A 16,684-nucleotide genomic window follows, 5' to 3' on the forward strand; every position below is an offset into this window, starting at 1 on the left:
GTTGTAATTTTTAGAGATTTTTGCAATTACCTGACAGTTTCTGAAATATGTAGTTTTCTTCTAGTTAGAAGATACTGGTCATTATGTGAACACATCTACCGTACAGGGAAACCTGACTGTTGGTAGTATAAAGCTAATACAGTAACACCTTTAGTTTAATCCAGCCCTTTAATGTCAGAGCAGTTGTGTGCAGAGAGTTGTGCACCATTTTAAGTTATATTCAGTAAAGATACTACTCTGGTCATCATTGATAATTAGCATCTAAATGGATTAATTTTTGTTTGTGTGGCTTTGGTTTTTGATTTTTACTGTAGTATGCAAGTGTTGAGAAGGATGGTGAGCATTACATGACCCCAGAGGATTTTGTGCAGAAATACCTGGGACTTCATACAGATCCGCATCACAATCCTAAAACAGTGCAGCTCTTGGCCGGAGTGGCAGATCAAACTAAGGATGGGTGAGAATTTTGCTTTCCATATGAAACTTGTAGTGCATTGTTAAATGTGTGAGTGCATGAGTTTGATAACTTCGTGTTCTAAAATGCGTTATTGATTTTACTACACTTTAGGCTTATTTAAATGAGAAGCTTTTTCACAAGTACAATAGACTATGAATTTGTGAAAACTGAGAAAAAGTTATGGGGTTTAGCACGGATTTTTTTAAAGCTAAGATTTATTTTGATGATATTTTGTTAAATTCTACAAAAGCTGAGGAAGTTGAACAGCAGGTAAGTGTAGTATGGTTGCCTTAGAAAAGTTTATTTCTGTATGTCTGTGTCCATCATCAGGTACTTTGTAAAGTCTTCAGTACCTGTAATTAAACACAAAAATACGGAAGAGCTTTCTTATTTCTGTGGTGTACAATTCAAATCCAACCACTGAGGTCTTCTGAAAAGTGCTGACTTTTAGAAAAGAGAGACACTAGTGGATTTCTGAAGGAAGAAGTTGTTTGCCTGATGAAGATCAGGTCACACCACATAAAGCTTTTCCAGCTGTGCTTACCGATGCTCCTGCTTGCTTTCAGACAGTTCCCTGAAACTAATTTACAAAATGCCTGCTCTGCTGAGGTAGTGTCCTCTAACTCATTTGTTTTCCAAGGAGCCTTCTCTTTTACTTTATGTAGGCTTCTACTTTTGGCCTTGGATTGTAGTAGGAGGCCTGGACATAGTTAAAGTAAAGAGAGAAGTTAAGATGGATCAGAGAAGAGCTCAAGAATGCAGGAGTGAGTTGTTATTTTTTTGAGAAGAAAATGCTGTTAAAGCAGTATACAATACATTTGTAAATATGTAAATATAACTTATTTTAAGTTGAAAACTCCTTAATTTCCTTGGTTACCTAAATTTTGGGTTTGTTTTCCTGCATTCTGCTGTAGAGCATTTTATTAGTTTGCTTAGTATCCTGGGCAGCTTGCAGAGTATCTGTGCTATGGAGCTGAAATTGTATGTACTTCTTAATCTAAATGACAAATATAGGATTTCCTGTTTGATGTAATGCTATATGATTTTGCTTTCCATAAGACTGCAGCACTTTGATAATATATTTGATGAATCTTAGTAACCTGTCTCTGTTTCCAATACATGGCTGCAGTTTGTTGCTTTATTATGGATTAAAAAGGTAATTTTGTATGTATCTGTTCAAATAATAGTTTAATTGATAAAGTAAACCAACACGCTTAGCATATTGTTTCTCTGAAAGCTGTTGGTTATCTTTTACGGTGTGCATTTCTTTGGAAAACATCTTATAAAGGGGTCTTTCGTACAGTAGGAAATCAGTTTGTTTTAATGCAACAACAGAACTTTTAAGCATTGCTTTTTTGTTACTTTCTCTGTGAGTAAGATTTTTGTTGATTTTTTGGGTTTTTTTTGTTTTTTTTAATCCAAGTAATATTTGAAGTGAGATAATCACGTATGGGTAAGTGTGCTTTACCACCTTCTTTATGGGAAGAGTGGAATTTTTATTTTGCACTGCATTGCAGTTCAAAGTGTAGAATGTTTGTGTTTGAATACTTGTCTGAAACTTATTTTCTAAATGTTTTAATCTATATTTATATTTAATCTATATTTCGTGTGAAGAATTTGTTATAGCCCCATTATCAACATCAGGGTTTTTTTTACATTCACATTCTTTCATTTGTAGTGAGCTATAATATATCAAAATCCAGACTCTAGTAGCATGAATAACTATTGGAGTCTTCAATTGAATTCCAGGATGCATTGCATCTTTCCATGGACTTACTTTATGAAGTCCAAGGAAGAACCAATACTCCTGCTCTGTATATACAGTTTTACATTAAATGACAGCCCAGTGTCATGCAGCAAGTCACTGAGAAGCTTTGGGTCTGTTACAAAATTTCATTCCTGCTATCATATTCTCTTAGCCTTGCTTGCCCTTGAAATAAATACTCCAGAGTGTTGATGGTTGCTTCCATTGTTAATATTTTTTATTTCTTTTAGGTTTAAGTTTGGCACTTTACAGAAACAGCACATTTTGGAACTGGCGCTCTGTAGGCATGTGTTTAAAAAAAAGTGGTTTTACATTTTTCTAATGGTAACTTGATCCTTACTTAGCTGTTCCAGAGCACTATTGCCTTCTCCCATTACTGCTGTACAAGACTGGTTTGCTTTAGTGGAAGTCACTAAGGTAGTTCTTAAAACAGATGACTGTTCATTTCGAAAATGTTTATTCCTCATTGTTACAAGTGCGTGTTGCTAGAAATCTATGTGATGACCTCTAAATTAGAACTTGGTTTAAACTTGCCTGTTATCTATATGTACTGTTACCTAGTACAATAGGATTTCAGTGATGCTGAAAGCACTCCTGTGTCTTCAGGCTGCAGGCACTGGTTTTGAAATTAGGATAAATTGCCTCTCTGAAGAATATACTTACATGCATATATGTGCTAAAACCAAATCTGAAATGTGTTCTTTAGTCTCCAAGAAAGAGTTCATATTTCACCTAATGGAGAGTCACAACAGAGCTATACATAATGTCTAAAAAGCTATGTTGTGTAGGGAAAAATTAGAAAATACTTGTAGTAGGGAAAAAGGAAAGATGGAGAAGAGTTGCAAACACATGGGTTACTTTGTGTGCTTTTAAGGGCTAGCAGTACAGAAGAAATCAGAGGAAAATAAATTTTTAAAAATGTTACGGATAAAACGAAAGGTGAGTGATTTTATATTGTTCTGGACTCTGTAATGCAGTGGGTTCACTGGATGATGCTTGAGTAGTGATTGGGTGGGAAGCTCCATCATTCTGTTCAATCCACGTCCTGTTATCTCTGCCCTAGTGGCTCGTGGAGGATCACAGAGGCTGTCCCTGCTCTCAGGCCTTGCAAGTTGGATATGTGGAAAGGGAATTGGATGTGTCTATCTCCTTTTGCTGTAGGCACTGTTATAGTGAGACTGGTGAAGGCATCTTCTCTCAGGTTCAGGCTTCTACAAATGCATTCTGCAGAGATCAGCACTTGATTTTGTCAGTTATAAAGCTTCCTGGTTAGGAGTTAATTTGTGTGTCAGCTTTATGCACGTCTGTGAAATGTATTTTGAAATGATAGTATTTACAATTATTTTAAAGGAACATTTGTTTCTTTGATGCTAACCGTTTATTTATCAAGATCATCCTTTGGATGAAATTGACTTTGCATGTGAAGAGCCGTTCTCATATCTCTGATTTTTCTGGCTAAAATGCGGTAAATATGATAATTTTGTATTTTCAGTATCTTCATTAATTATTTTCAAAGTCACTAGTTTTTTTCCTGTCTTTCTTATGCAGTGCCTATATACAAGAATGTTAATGTATTTAACCTTTTTAAAGTATATCAATTCTGCTTCATGTGTACTTAGAGAAAGACTAGATGTCCTAATGAATGGTGTGAATATTGTGATTTTTTTTTTTTTTCCTGTGAGGAACAGACTTTATAATTGGCTCTTTAGCAGTGAGCAGTAATGTTTGAAGTAATCACTATGAGCTAATGATCTCATATGATGAATACTAAGTTGAGATCAATTATGTACATTCTCTAGGAAAATTTCTAGGAAACAGTGATACTCTCTGCTTTAACAGCAATTACTGATACATAGTAAATTTTTTGTTGAATATAAAAGATGTAATTGAAATTCTTATTCCCATTGATTGTTTAATGCTAAAATATTGTAGTAGTTTGAAGGCAAAACAAATGAGAGGCTCCAAGTCAGAAATACAATTTAATAGGAAAAAAAAGAAAAAAAGGAAAGAAAGTAAAATAAAATCAATGCAATAATACAAAAGACCACTGACAGAGTCAGAATACAACCTGAGCGTAGTGATGGAAGCAGTCCAGATGAGGTGGTCTTCCTGAAGCAGTGATCCTGTAGAAAAGTCTGGTAGCTCGGGTCCTCTGGGAATCCAGTGGGTAAGCGCCCCCCTGGTGTTCAGAGTCTCAGCTTATATCCAGGCTGGAATGCTTGGTTTCTCCCTCTGGGCGGAGGATCTCACAATGGGATGGTGAGTCATGTGATAAGGCCTGATGGGCCCATTAACAGGAGGTAGTCCAGGAGGGGGTTATCTGTGAGCTGTGTAGCAAAGGTGCTGATGGCCCATTAACAGAAGATAAGCCAGAGTGGAGGAGGCAGGGAGCACTGCCTCACCTGGTTTCAACAGTTCTTGAAGATGGTGATAGAATATACTTCAACCCAGGACAAATATATATCCTGTCATTTATCCCATTATTTTCTTGTGCCAGCATTGTTCTTTATCTATGCTTAGTAAGCTAATCTTACTTAATCAGGTTTATCTTTCTGCAGCTGTTCATACATACAGCATTTGGATGCCTTCTGAAGGCTTTTTTTTTAATATATATTAGTCAGAATAAGTAGAGTTTCTCTAGAAAAGTTACTTATTATCCTAATAAGATGCCTGTGCATACATTCAAGTCTGAGTTTATATGTGGTGACCACAAGGACTTGGATTTACCAGTGCATCCTGAGTCACAGCACAGTGACTGTCTTGCATACCCAGCTCAGGATGTTGTGGTCTGCTGTTACACTCACATTCTCCACTGCCTTGTCATGTCTGTCCTTGAGTCCAGATGTTTTATGTTTGGCCCTGAGTACGTGACTTGACCATTCATGTTATTTTTGGAGTGTAGGATTCTTTCCAAATGCATAGTAAAGTGTAACTTTTTCTGAACCTCTGTGTTTTATAGTGTATTCCTGTACTTGCACTACAGTATCTTTTCTTAGTAGATACACATATGTAGTAATACAATGACAGAGCTGTAAATTTCCTGCTGTTAGAATTTTTGTGGTGTTTTTATGTCTTAATTTTCAGGTGCTGATTACATTTATAATTAAGAAGCAATAACCTGTAGGCGTTCAGTGAGAATTCAGTGGCTTCATAGGGGAAGAAACTGAGTTGCATAAATGTTAACCATTTAAACGTAACATACTTTTCAGTCTCTAGAGTGTTAATTATTTTAAGTTAGAATTTTATTTACTATTTGTATCACACTTTTTTCAAGAGTATCAAATGCAAATTATCATTGGTATTATGAACAATTAAAAAAAAATCTTTATAACTTTTCTGTTTTCCTTTCTAGGTTAATTTCCTTCCAAGAATTTTTGGCATTTGAATCAGTTTTGTGTACTCCAGATGCAATATTCATTGTTGCTTTTCAGTTATTTGACAGGAATGGCAATGGAGAAGTAACATTTGGTAAGAATACCTAAAGAAAAAAGTTTTAAGAAAGTGATTATAGTAGTATCTGTCATAATAATGGTTCATGACCACAGGTGCATAGAAATGCATTTTGTGCAGTACTGTACTCTTTTCCTAAGACTCCGCATGAGTAGAACTTCTTTTTCTCTCCCATTTCAAACTTAAGAAGTACACAGAGACAAAATACATTTTTCTCTGTCTTCTTGAATCAAGGTTTTCCATTTTCCTGAAGTAGTAAATACAGCAATGTTCAGTGTCATCCTGAGTAAAATTCTATATCCTGGACCTCAAACTCCTTCAGCCATGAGGGAGTTTTAAGATATGGTATGGATGGATCTTCACATACCTTTGAATAATTGTCATTTCATACAGGAAATGTATGAAATTCCTTTTCTTGAGGAGCAAACCTTACTTTAATGTTATAAGTGTAACTTATGACTAGATCATATACTTGAAAAATTAGGAAGAAAATCTGGCCTTTGGTTTTGTTACCTAATCACATATATTAGTAACTAGACCAAAGTCTTGAGGCTAACTATACTGCTTTGTGATTTTGCTAAATAAGTGTTACTAACAATGCAGTTTAAGGAGGATTAGGCTTTATTTTTAAAGCTTCATGTTTATGAAAATTAGATAAATCAATGGTAAGAATTTTAATAAAATGGAATGAGAATTAAATGTTATTTCTATCCAAAATAATAAAGCACTCAATAAAGAAAATACAAACTGCTTGGATTTGTAACCACTTGGTGTTTGTACTATTTCATTATTATGAAAATTGCTGTAACTTGTTGGGAAAAAAAAAGCAAAGGTCTTTTTATGGAAACAAATTGTTTGACTTATGATTCCTGTTAAATTACATCATTAACTGAAGAGTCAGGTACTAAGCAGTTCGGGTGCACAACATCTTGAAAAGAAAATCTTAAAAATTAAATAAAGGTGAAGTCAGTAAATGCAGTCATTAGGATTTGGACAAACTACTACAACCAGTGTGACCATGTTAACAGTGGTTTATTTAATAATCTTACAAAATGGGGGTTTGAACTTGGTAGCTCTCATGAACACACTTGAAATAGGAAGGAAAGGAAATTCTTGAGGAAATTTTTAATTCACTACTGGTTTATTGGATTTTTTTACAAAATTAATTGCAAATATTACTATATTTAACACTATTCTATTAACATAACATAGTACATATTTTTTGTGCTACAGTTTGCACATTCACTGCTGCTTTTTTGTCTTTGTTTGTAACATGTGCTACTTTTACTTCATATGCATATCATACATATTAATACAACTGTGAAAAATGTGAATGATGATCTGTGACGTCTTCAGAATATGGTAACCCTGCAGTCAGTTTCCAAGTCAGTCTTATGGCTGTTTTATAAATGTACCCTTTCATTTTCATACCACATAAGCAGAAAGGACAGGGTTTAGTTTCATGTAAAAACTGGACAATATAGAAACATAAGTTTTAAAGTTAAAAGTTTTAGTAAATGATTGGAAATATACTGAAATGGAGTAAGTTTTGCCAATTGGTGTGAGAATCACCATCAGACAAGTCAGGTCTTTTATGGACTGCGTACTGTATGCAGTCTGCACTTAAACTGTGTTGGTTATAAGAGCAAACGTAAGTCAAGATTTTCTAGCTCAGATGAAATGCTCTGTGGATGTGATTGCATTGATACCAAAGCTGTCTCAAACCAGTAAGTCTTGCCAGAAGCAACATGGATTTACTGTGGTTTTTCTGCCCTGTGCATCGAAAGTAAGGGACGGAATCAAGTGGGGTCTGTTACACCAGTAACTAGAACCAACGCTGGCCTTGTGTGAGGTAACATGTTCTCAAAAAATACGCTCTACTCTAATTTTCAGTTTTCTGGGGGAAGTTAAGTGTGCTTGTTGAATTTTGGAACTGTCTCTGTTTTTGAAAGCAAGCTGCTCTAGATGGGTTGGTTCACTTCTGTTTAGGATTTATTTACTGACGTGATTTTGAGCCATTCTCAAGCACTTCAGCATTTTACAGTCATCTTGACCCTCAGTCTGCTACTCTTAAAATACTTAGCTTCCAACTCTCCATTGATGAAACTGTTGTCACAGAAGAACTGTCTTTGAAGAAGACTTAAGATGCAGTTTTGTCGAAATACTTGTTTACTACGTTAATCACTGTCTTTGTTTGCCATATCATGTTGAAACATGAAGCCTTCTATCACTTTAATGTCATCTACTATTTTCTTACTGCTTTGGGACACTTTTCCAGGAGCTTTGGATATCCAGAAATCCTGTATGAACGACTGCCATAGAAGTGTAGTTGGTATTCTGCAACGTTTTTAAAGTAGATCCATTGCAAGAACATTAAAGTGGACCTACTTTGCCCGAGCAAACTGCACAGCATGCTCAGTACTCTCTATGTGTTTCACCTGCACTGGACTTGCTGTCAGCTTGGATAATAAAAAGCAGTAAAATGACTGTTTTAGTAACCCATTGATACAAGTGACAGTGTGGTTTAAACAAGTTTTTAATCATGGAGAAGTAGAGAAAAAGCATGTATTCCTAACCAAGTGCTCCTACATCTTCATCAGTGCTTCCATAGTGAATATTTTATGCTAAATGTGTTGCTGCTGAGCCCTTACAATACTGCATTATCCATAAAATATTTAAATGCTAACAGCTAAAGCTGATGAAGACAAGTGGGGTTTTTTTTTCAGGTTGTTGTCTGTAGCCAGAGAAGACTGACAAGCGCTTTGCTCCTTTGATTGTGGAATGTATTGACTGTGCTATTTAAGATGAGTGAAATACTCAAAAACACTCCATAAAATTAACACTATTCTGCTAAGGAATATTATTTTTATTTCTTTTCTGTGCAGGTCTTCTGACCTGAATTCAGGTTAAAGCAAACCTGAATATTAAATCTGCTCAAGCTATTTGTTTTTTTCTGATGTTGAAGCAGATAATCTTTACTGTGTTTAAAAGGTGAAGTCTGTGATTATCTGTGAAACTTCTCTGTAAAATAGGTTGTCCAACTGAAAGTAAAAGGATTCATTGTAATTTATCTCTCTGGCACACCATACAGTGATCTGGACTGCATCACTTTTAATTGGAATATACAATTTCAAGGCATTTTCCAGCTGTTCTTCCTTGTAGAGTCACCACAAAGAAAGCCATTCTCTGATGAACGAGAGAGTTTCACAGATGCTTTTTCAGTTAAATACACATGCTGGTATGGATAGAAAGATAGAAGTAAAATATGTTTGTGATTCTTCTGTATGCAGAATTATTTTGGAGGTAATTGGAAAATATTTATGGAACTGAATTTAAGACTTTTAAAAACATCCTGCACTCAAAATCTAATTACAACCATTTTGCAGGGTACAACAGCATCTTCTTCAAAGGCATTGGGGGGAGGAAGGCAATCAGATGCCTCATAATGCAACTATGAGAAAATGTACAGTACTGGTGAACTGAAATAATAAACATCAAATTAATAGTTTCAGCATTTGAGTATACAGGGATAGTGAAGTTTTGCCCAATCTGTTTTTTAGACAAGTTTTAATCTGAGAGGGAAAGTTCAGGTTTCCCTTAATCAGGACACAGGGTTTGAGAACACTGCAAGAAGATGGGCAAGAACAAGAGAAAGAAGTTGAATATGTGTTTATGCTTTGCTTATGAGTGTTATTTCTCAGGGAACAGGGATCACTTCTAGTACTCACTCTTCACCATATCTAAAAGGGCAGTTGTGTTGAAAATGCTGGGATTTGGATTTAATCTTAAAAGTTCTGCTTTCGAAAATATTACTGACAGCCATGAAGACTGGAAATATATTTTAAAAATCAAACAGAAAGATGCAGTCACATGACTACAGACATGAGGAGAGGATGGAAAACCCCACATTTTCATCAAGGACTGTAAACCAGAACTGCTGGTTTTTTTGGCCTGTTAGTTCTAAATTACATTCTACTACATTAGTTGCCTGTTTTCAAAGTGTCTTTTGCTTAACACGTGCAGATAATGTAGGAAATATCACTGTTAAGACTTTATTTTTTCCTTTTATTTTGCATTCTATGATTTTTTTCAGGCTTAAAGTACAGTTTTGAATGCTTCTTTGTGATGCAGAATGGGAACCCCTCTTACTACTGCTACTACTACTGCTAATGTTTTTTCAAAACCATAGTTCAACAAGAGGGAACAGAAAAGGAGAACTTCATGTTAAAATTATATGTATTGACAGCTTTTTATTATGGCTGTCATTCTTCTTTCAACAGAATCAGTAATCCTGTTAAAATAAGAGTAGAAATAAAATGTAACTATTTCTATTTAAACTTTCTCATGTAAAAGCAATTATTGTATTATTACATTTGGATTACTCTTTATACACTTCTCCTGCATCAGGTGCTACAAAAATGTCTTTTTGCCCTTAACTGTGGTTCCTTATTTTATCCTTCAAAGTGAAAATATGCTCTTAGCATAAATAGTGAACAATAGCAACACATAAATGTTAAAATTCATTATGTACATTAGGAGTGAATATGCAAAAATTGGACAGTAGATTACTGAGTAGGCAGATTTAAAGAAACCCAGAACAACTCTGTTAAACAACAAATCTTTACCGTACTTATGCTGCTGCTTAAAACTTACCACTTCTATATTTTTGTGTCCCTAAGAAGTGTGATTGCTTTTTATCACTGGTGTGAGGGAATGGCAAACTGTTAACAGGTTGATGGCACTGGAATTGTATGAGCTTTCCACTCTGCTTCTTGGGGAGCTGATAAGTCAAAATAAATAATAGGTACTGCCACAAGGATTACTTGGAGTATTGAGCTCATCCCCACAATGGGCCACCAACGAGACCTCATAGTGTTTATAATTTAAAGTATTCTTCCTCCTTATATGAAATTGATTATTGCCTGGAATCTTTGAGGTTTTGTATCGTTTTTCTGAGCCTGATAGGTAACAGTGTTTGATGGAAGTTGAGCCAGTCATGTGTGTGCTGCCTGCAGATAGCTGCTCCAAGCATCTATAATTTGTTTAAAATGATTGGGTGGGGAAATTCTGAAGCAATCTTGTGAGAATGTGTGTCGCCTTGGAGGTAATGTACTAGTACGCTAGAGTAGTAGGTTTATTGTTCCTGGGGCTGATGGTAAGTTGAGGATGTCATCAGGCTTCTGACTCATGTGCCTATCTGAGAAGAAAATGCATTACTATAAGCCTGGAAAGAAAGTTATCAGCTCAGTGGGAAAGAATTCCACTACAGAAAGGTGAGCAAAGACTAGAAGACATTAGTAAATGAGCAACATGTATTGACAGGGACAATGAATGCGTTCTGGAAAGTGTCCTACTAAAATGAAAGGCTTGAAAAATAATTTGCTGTTTGCCCCCTGCAGAATAGCTCTGTTGGAAATTTGAAACACTTGTAGTTTATCTTAATTTAGAAGCATTACTAGGTTTTGACTGAGAAAGATGGGGAAAAAAAAAAAAAGCAAAGCCAGCATCTGTACATTAATGTTGCCTCTTTTCTTTGTTGTCAGTGCTTTGCTTCTACTGTGAAAAAAAAATTAAAAATTGAACATTTGTTGATAATTCAGAGTGGTCAAAGTGTAGGTGATGATCACATTGTGTATAATTTCTGCAATGTGATTGGCTGTTTGCTGCTTCTTGTCACACAAGTTCTTAGCTGTGGTGATAGCCATTTCTATTAATGTAATAGAAGAGCCAACAGAATTGGATCATAAAGGTATTGTTGATACAGGGTGAGGAAAGCACCGCTGCTCTTGGGTAGCCATAGTCAGTTTTAGCACCTAACAAGAGGTGTTTGAGAATCACGGGTGGCTTTGGTCAGCTGTTCAGTGTTTCCGTGGGTTTAACGGGGTCAGTTACTTTGCTGTGGGGGTGGCGAGGCACTGGCATAGGTTTCTCAGAGAAGCTGTGCATGCTTCATCCCTGGAAGTGCTCAAGGCCAGGCTGGATGGAGCTCTGAACAACCTGGTCTAGTGGAAGGTGTCCCTGCCCGTGTCAGGGGGGCTGGAACTAGGGGATTTTTAAGGTTCCTTCCACCTCCAGCCATTCTGTGGCTCAGTGATTTTTCACAACAAGCACACAGTTTTGCCTCTGTACCCCAGGTGTTTCATAAACAGAGCCAACATGGAAGTAATTAAACATTATATACAAGTGTATATCTTCAAACCTAGACTAATTTAATACATGCAGAATATATTGAGTGTGAGAGATTGCCTGGAAAAGAGAAGTGGGTAAGGCACCTCAGTTTTCAGAGAGGCAACAAGCTAGTTTGGATACTGTTTATTAAAGCTAGTTTAGCCATTTCTGGAATTCATCAAGTCCCAATACACTCAACTATTGAATATAAATATAAATATAAAATTATTAATTAATTTAAATATTATTTTTATATGCTGAAGAATCTTTACTTGAGATACGTTGATGAGTAGTTGTTAATGTCTTTATGAAGAAAAAGATTGAGTATAGGAAATTGATTCTTGTTTTTTTAAGTAGTATAGTTAAATGCTTGAGAGTTCCGAAAACACCAGGGGCTTAGGTCTCACTAAAAACAAGTGAAAAATCTGTCTCAGTGAACATGGATGAGTAAGAAAACAGAATTTTTAAGTTTTTAAAGAAAAGAGGCTTTTTTAATCTTTCTCTAAAGTTAAGTAATTATTGGAAACAAGCGAAAATAAGATTTAAATTTTCTGGCTGCTTCAGCACATTCTCTTCTAGGTTTTCATTCGTGGAGCTCAGTGTGTATTAGAAGTCAGTTTTACATACATGTAAGGAGTAGCCAGTTGGCACCGTGTTTGTACACTAGTAGCCAAGCCAGTAGTGCCAGCCTGTCTTCTGCTCAGTTCGCGGTTCATTGCCTTTTTGCAGGCTCCATAATGAGCTGCACTGTCCTGTTTGTGTTTGTAGAACATGGAGACTCTAGCTTGGCCAGAAGCTGCAGTGAATTAGTGCTAAAGGGGAATTTAAATGTGCATACCTTGGTTTGCAACAATGATGAATAAATCTGCTGCAAACAGAACTTTCAGAGGAGCTATGGCAAAATAGAATAGTTTAGCACTGTGTGTTTGGTCAACAGTTTTCTAGGTTTCTTGTTGACCCTAACAAGTCCTTTAGCCAACCTTGTGGTGGAAACTGGTTTAAACTGTAGGGTGTTGGCTCTTGCGTTTGACCTTTATGTAAGGATTGATCACTAGCCATAATCTGCCCTTTGAATGTGTAATCTCAGTATAACTGTGAAGGAGCTGATCTAGCCAAGGAATCCAACTGTATACGCCTGGTTTCAGACATATATTCTAGGCCTTTCCTTTTTTCACTGAAAAGATGAAAACATATAATGGTTTCCTAGATCTGCTCTAGAACTAATAGACTACAGAACTGAAACTATAAATGAATCAAGTTGTCCTTTAACATAGAGAAAGCAATGCATTTACTTCAAATAAATATGACTTGATTGAGTTATCAAATAATAAGTTCTTCTCATTGTGTTTTGTCTGGCAAAACTGTTTAAAGATGTAAAAGGTGTGTTATCAGCTTAAATATTTTGTATTTTGTTTTAAATTTTAATTTTATGCCACATTTTATTCTGTTGTTAGCAGATTCTAGGTTGGTAAACCGTTTCAGGTACTGTGAGGGAGATCTTGGAAAGTGTTCATGTGGTATGGGTAGATGTCCTGTTATACGGTTCATGTGTTTGATAATCTGCACAAAAAGCAGGCTTGTTTTGCAGCATGGCAGTGCTGTGTATGAATAATGCATGCTGTTTTTCAGATGCTGTTTTTGCCTGAATTCAGATAATATATTTAGCATTGAGATTTCAGTTGTACAGTATACATGTGGAGAATTCCATAATCTGAAATGGCAGGTTTTTTCTTTACTTCATTTAAAGGAGGACATCTCCTTCTTCACTTATCTTAAAACATTTTAATAACTGAGACTACCAATTATGTTTTATAGGATTGGATTTTTGTGCTAGGGCCCTATCAAAAGCATCTAATAACGTGCTTTCTGCTGAGTTAATGATATGTTTTAGATGTCATTTCTTACACCTATCTTCAATAGCCATATTCAGACAGTGTGATTGTAATAATCAAGTTTCAATCAAACCATACTTAGTATGACAAATATTGCCTGGGATTGTAGTGCAGGTATTTCTGCTCTTGATAAAGGGCTTAATTTGACTCCTGGCAGAGACAGAGAACCACTATTGATTCTTATAACAGAATGCAAAATAATTTTTATTTGTCATGTATGAGGGAAATTGCCTCTTAATTAAAACTAAATAAAACACTCACTCCATGGTTTTATGCAGTAATACAAAATGTATCATTTGTGTCTCAAATGTGTTCTTTTACAGGTCTTTAATGGTTTAGTTAGCAATTATTCTTAAGCTAAAAACACTTCTTAAACAGCTGCTGAAATAATTTTTTTTTTTAATTCATCCTGGAATGTTTGTAGATTTACTGTACCCCAAGGCTCACCTGTTGTTTTTCCCTCCCCAAAGCAAATGTCAAAGAAATATTTGAGCAAACTCTTATTCATCTTCAAATCCCGTTCAACTGGGACTGTGAGTTTATTCGACTGCATTTTGGACATAACAGGAAGAAGCATCTTAACTATGCAGAGTTCACTCAGTTTCTTCAGGTCAGTTATTACCCTTGTTCCAAAGTTGGAACTGAAATTCATTTAACTTTTAATAATACACTAATGCCATTATAAAATTTGAGTTTATTCTGGTAGCGATAATACTTATCTGATACTAATCCTGACAGCTAATGGTGAATTGTTATTTCTCCAGACCAGTTTTGTAAGCAGTGTGTACTCACTGTGCTGTAACTTGAATACCATCCTTTAAAAGAATGGGACAAAACATACTGTTCATGAAGTTAACCATTTTACTGATTGTTGTTAAACTGAGTTGAGGGTCTGCTTTTTCTCTCATAGGAATTCAATAGCAAAGCTAAACTCTACCAGAGAAAGTTAGCGTCCTTAATATAGCCAGTTATTATTGACCATAAAAACTCCCCTGTAGAGGTTTTAGCTTCTGTAACATTTCTTTAGTTTTATAAACATTCTAATACCACTTTTTTTCTCTCACTGGCATGCATGCTAGCACACACATACTGGGAGTTCAGTCTTAAATGCAGCCAGCTTGCAGGAGGTAAATCTGGTTTCCTGTGGTGTTGCTGAACTACCCTTTAGGGATTGGACTTCAAAGAATTTCACTTGTTGAGCTGCACTTTGTGATAAGCCAAAAAATTTTAGTTAAAACATATTATGAATTGAACATTATACTAGAAGGAAGGAAAGGAAAATGTCATGTATAAAGGATGGAGAAAGAGCGAAGTAGGAGAAATTTACATTGTAATTCATGGAAAGGAAGTTTACAGAGTTGTTGGTAATTGCACTGAGTTCCATAAATTAACACACAATGACCACCTTGTGATATAACTTATATTGGCCTGTCTAGTGGACATGAAGAAAAATAGATTATGCCCTTCTAGAGCTGCCTTTGATGCAAGAAAGGTTTTGTATGTACTGTCTAAAAGTAAGGAGTGATAGATGTGCTTTGACATAATCTGTAATTATTTTTCAAGATAAAAATACCTCATAGGATCACAGAATATTTTGGGTTGTAAGGGACCTTTAAAGGTCATGTAGTCCAACCCCCCTGCAGTCTGCAGGGATGTCTTCAAGTAGATCAGGTTGCTCAGAGCTCTCTGACCTTGAGAGTTTCTAGGGATAAAACATGTACCACCTCTCTGGGCAATCTGTTCCAGTGCTTTACCACCCTTATTTAGTTTAAAATCATTACCCCTTGTCCTGTCACAGCAGGCCCTACCAAAAAGTCTGTCATCATCTTTCTGATAAGCCCTCCATAAGTATTGAAAGGCCGGAGTAAGGTTTCCCAGGAGCCTTCTCTTTTCTTTTCCTCTCCAGGCTGAACAGCCCCAGCTTGGAGCTTTTTCTCATAGTGGAGGTGCTCCAGTTCTCTATCATTTTTATGGCCCTCCTCTGCACCTGCTTCCAAAATGGTTTGTCGGGAAGTCAGAGCAGAGTTATAAATGTCTGTTCCGGTTTTTTGTTTGTTTTTCCAAGATACTGCCATGTAAGATACAGTAGCCTCTTACTGTCATCATATAATAAAAACCTTTAGTAGGGAAGGCTGGTATGGTTTGCAGTAATTTCAGTATGTACACAATTTGGATACTTTTATCCATCCTTTTATATAAGATTGTTTTTCTCTTTCGGTCTTTTGGGATTTGGGACTTGAATCAGAGTGGGTTTGTTGTACCCTGATCTAGAAAATGTTGTTCATGAGGTCATGAGAGTTGAGAAATTACTGTAAAGGTGATATAAGCTAGATGGTTTGCCCTCTTCTTACTGTCTGTCAGAATGTGGTCATTTTTTTAGTGGCTTCTAGAGGTCTGAATGACAGCTGAATGGACTTTATTGTTTGCTTGAATAGAAGGAAACAACTTTTTCTGGACATGGAATTTACAACTATCATTATTATCGGGAGGTTAGCTTACCACTGTGATCTTTGTATGAAGGTTTTTACAGTTTGTATAGGAGTTTTAAATTGTCTGAAATGAGTGACCATTTGTGACATTATGGAAGATAGCTGTTTGGGGCGATCTAAATCCATATTATATAATTTTCACTGTCCTCCTGTTTCTTTTCAAGTATTTTCCAGTGAGTTAGTATATAATAGCCTAGTCATATTTCATCTTGGATATGTAAGAGATCAGCTCACTTTGTGTCTTCAAGACCAGTATCAGAAGTTTTTCTGGCGCTTAAATATTTAATTAAGGAATACATAGCAGGCAGGACATGGGTTTATGAAGTTAATTTCTTAAATAATTTAGTGAAAGTGCATATTTCCTTACAGTTGAATTGAGGCTTTTCTTTGACAGAGGAATGAATCTGTGGATAAAATCAGTATGCAGATTTCTTATTTTAGTTGAGCTGGCCTTGAAGTTTAA

General features: G+C 35.8%; 1 protein-coding gene across 2 annotated transcripts in view; it reads left to right on the forward strand.

The window, feature by feature from the left end:
* SLC25A12 (solute carrier family 25 member 12) overlaps positions 1-16,684 on the forward strand; it is a 46,552-nt gene that overhangs the window by 4,249 nt on the left and 25,619 nt on the right. For both annotated transcript variants that reach the window (XM_066189944.1, XM_066189943.1), the window contains exons 3-5: positions 315-457; positions 5,575-5,690; positions 14,203-14,342. In XM_066189944.1, coding sequence (XP_066046041.1) covers positions 315-457; positions 5,575-5,690; positions 14,203-14,342 — 399 coding nt within the window. The remainder of the gene's footprint in view (positions 1-314; positions 458-5,574; positions 5,691-14,202; positions 14,343-16,684) is intronic.

This window comes from Chamaea fasciata, unplaced genomic scaffold (assembly GCF_029207755.1).
Source record: "Chamaea fasciata isolate MVZ Bird 193981 ecotype frontalis unplaced genomic scaffold, bChaFas1.0.hap1 SCAF_8, whole genome shotgun sequence".
Lineage (NCBI taxonomy): Eukaryota > Metazoa > Chordata > Aves > Passeriformes > Sylviidae > Chamaea > Chamaea fasciata.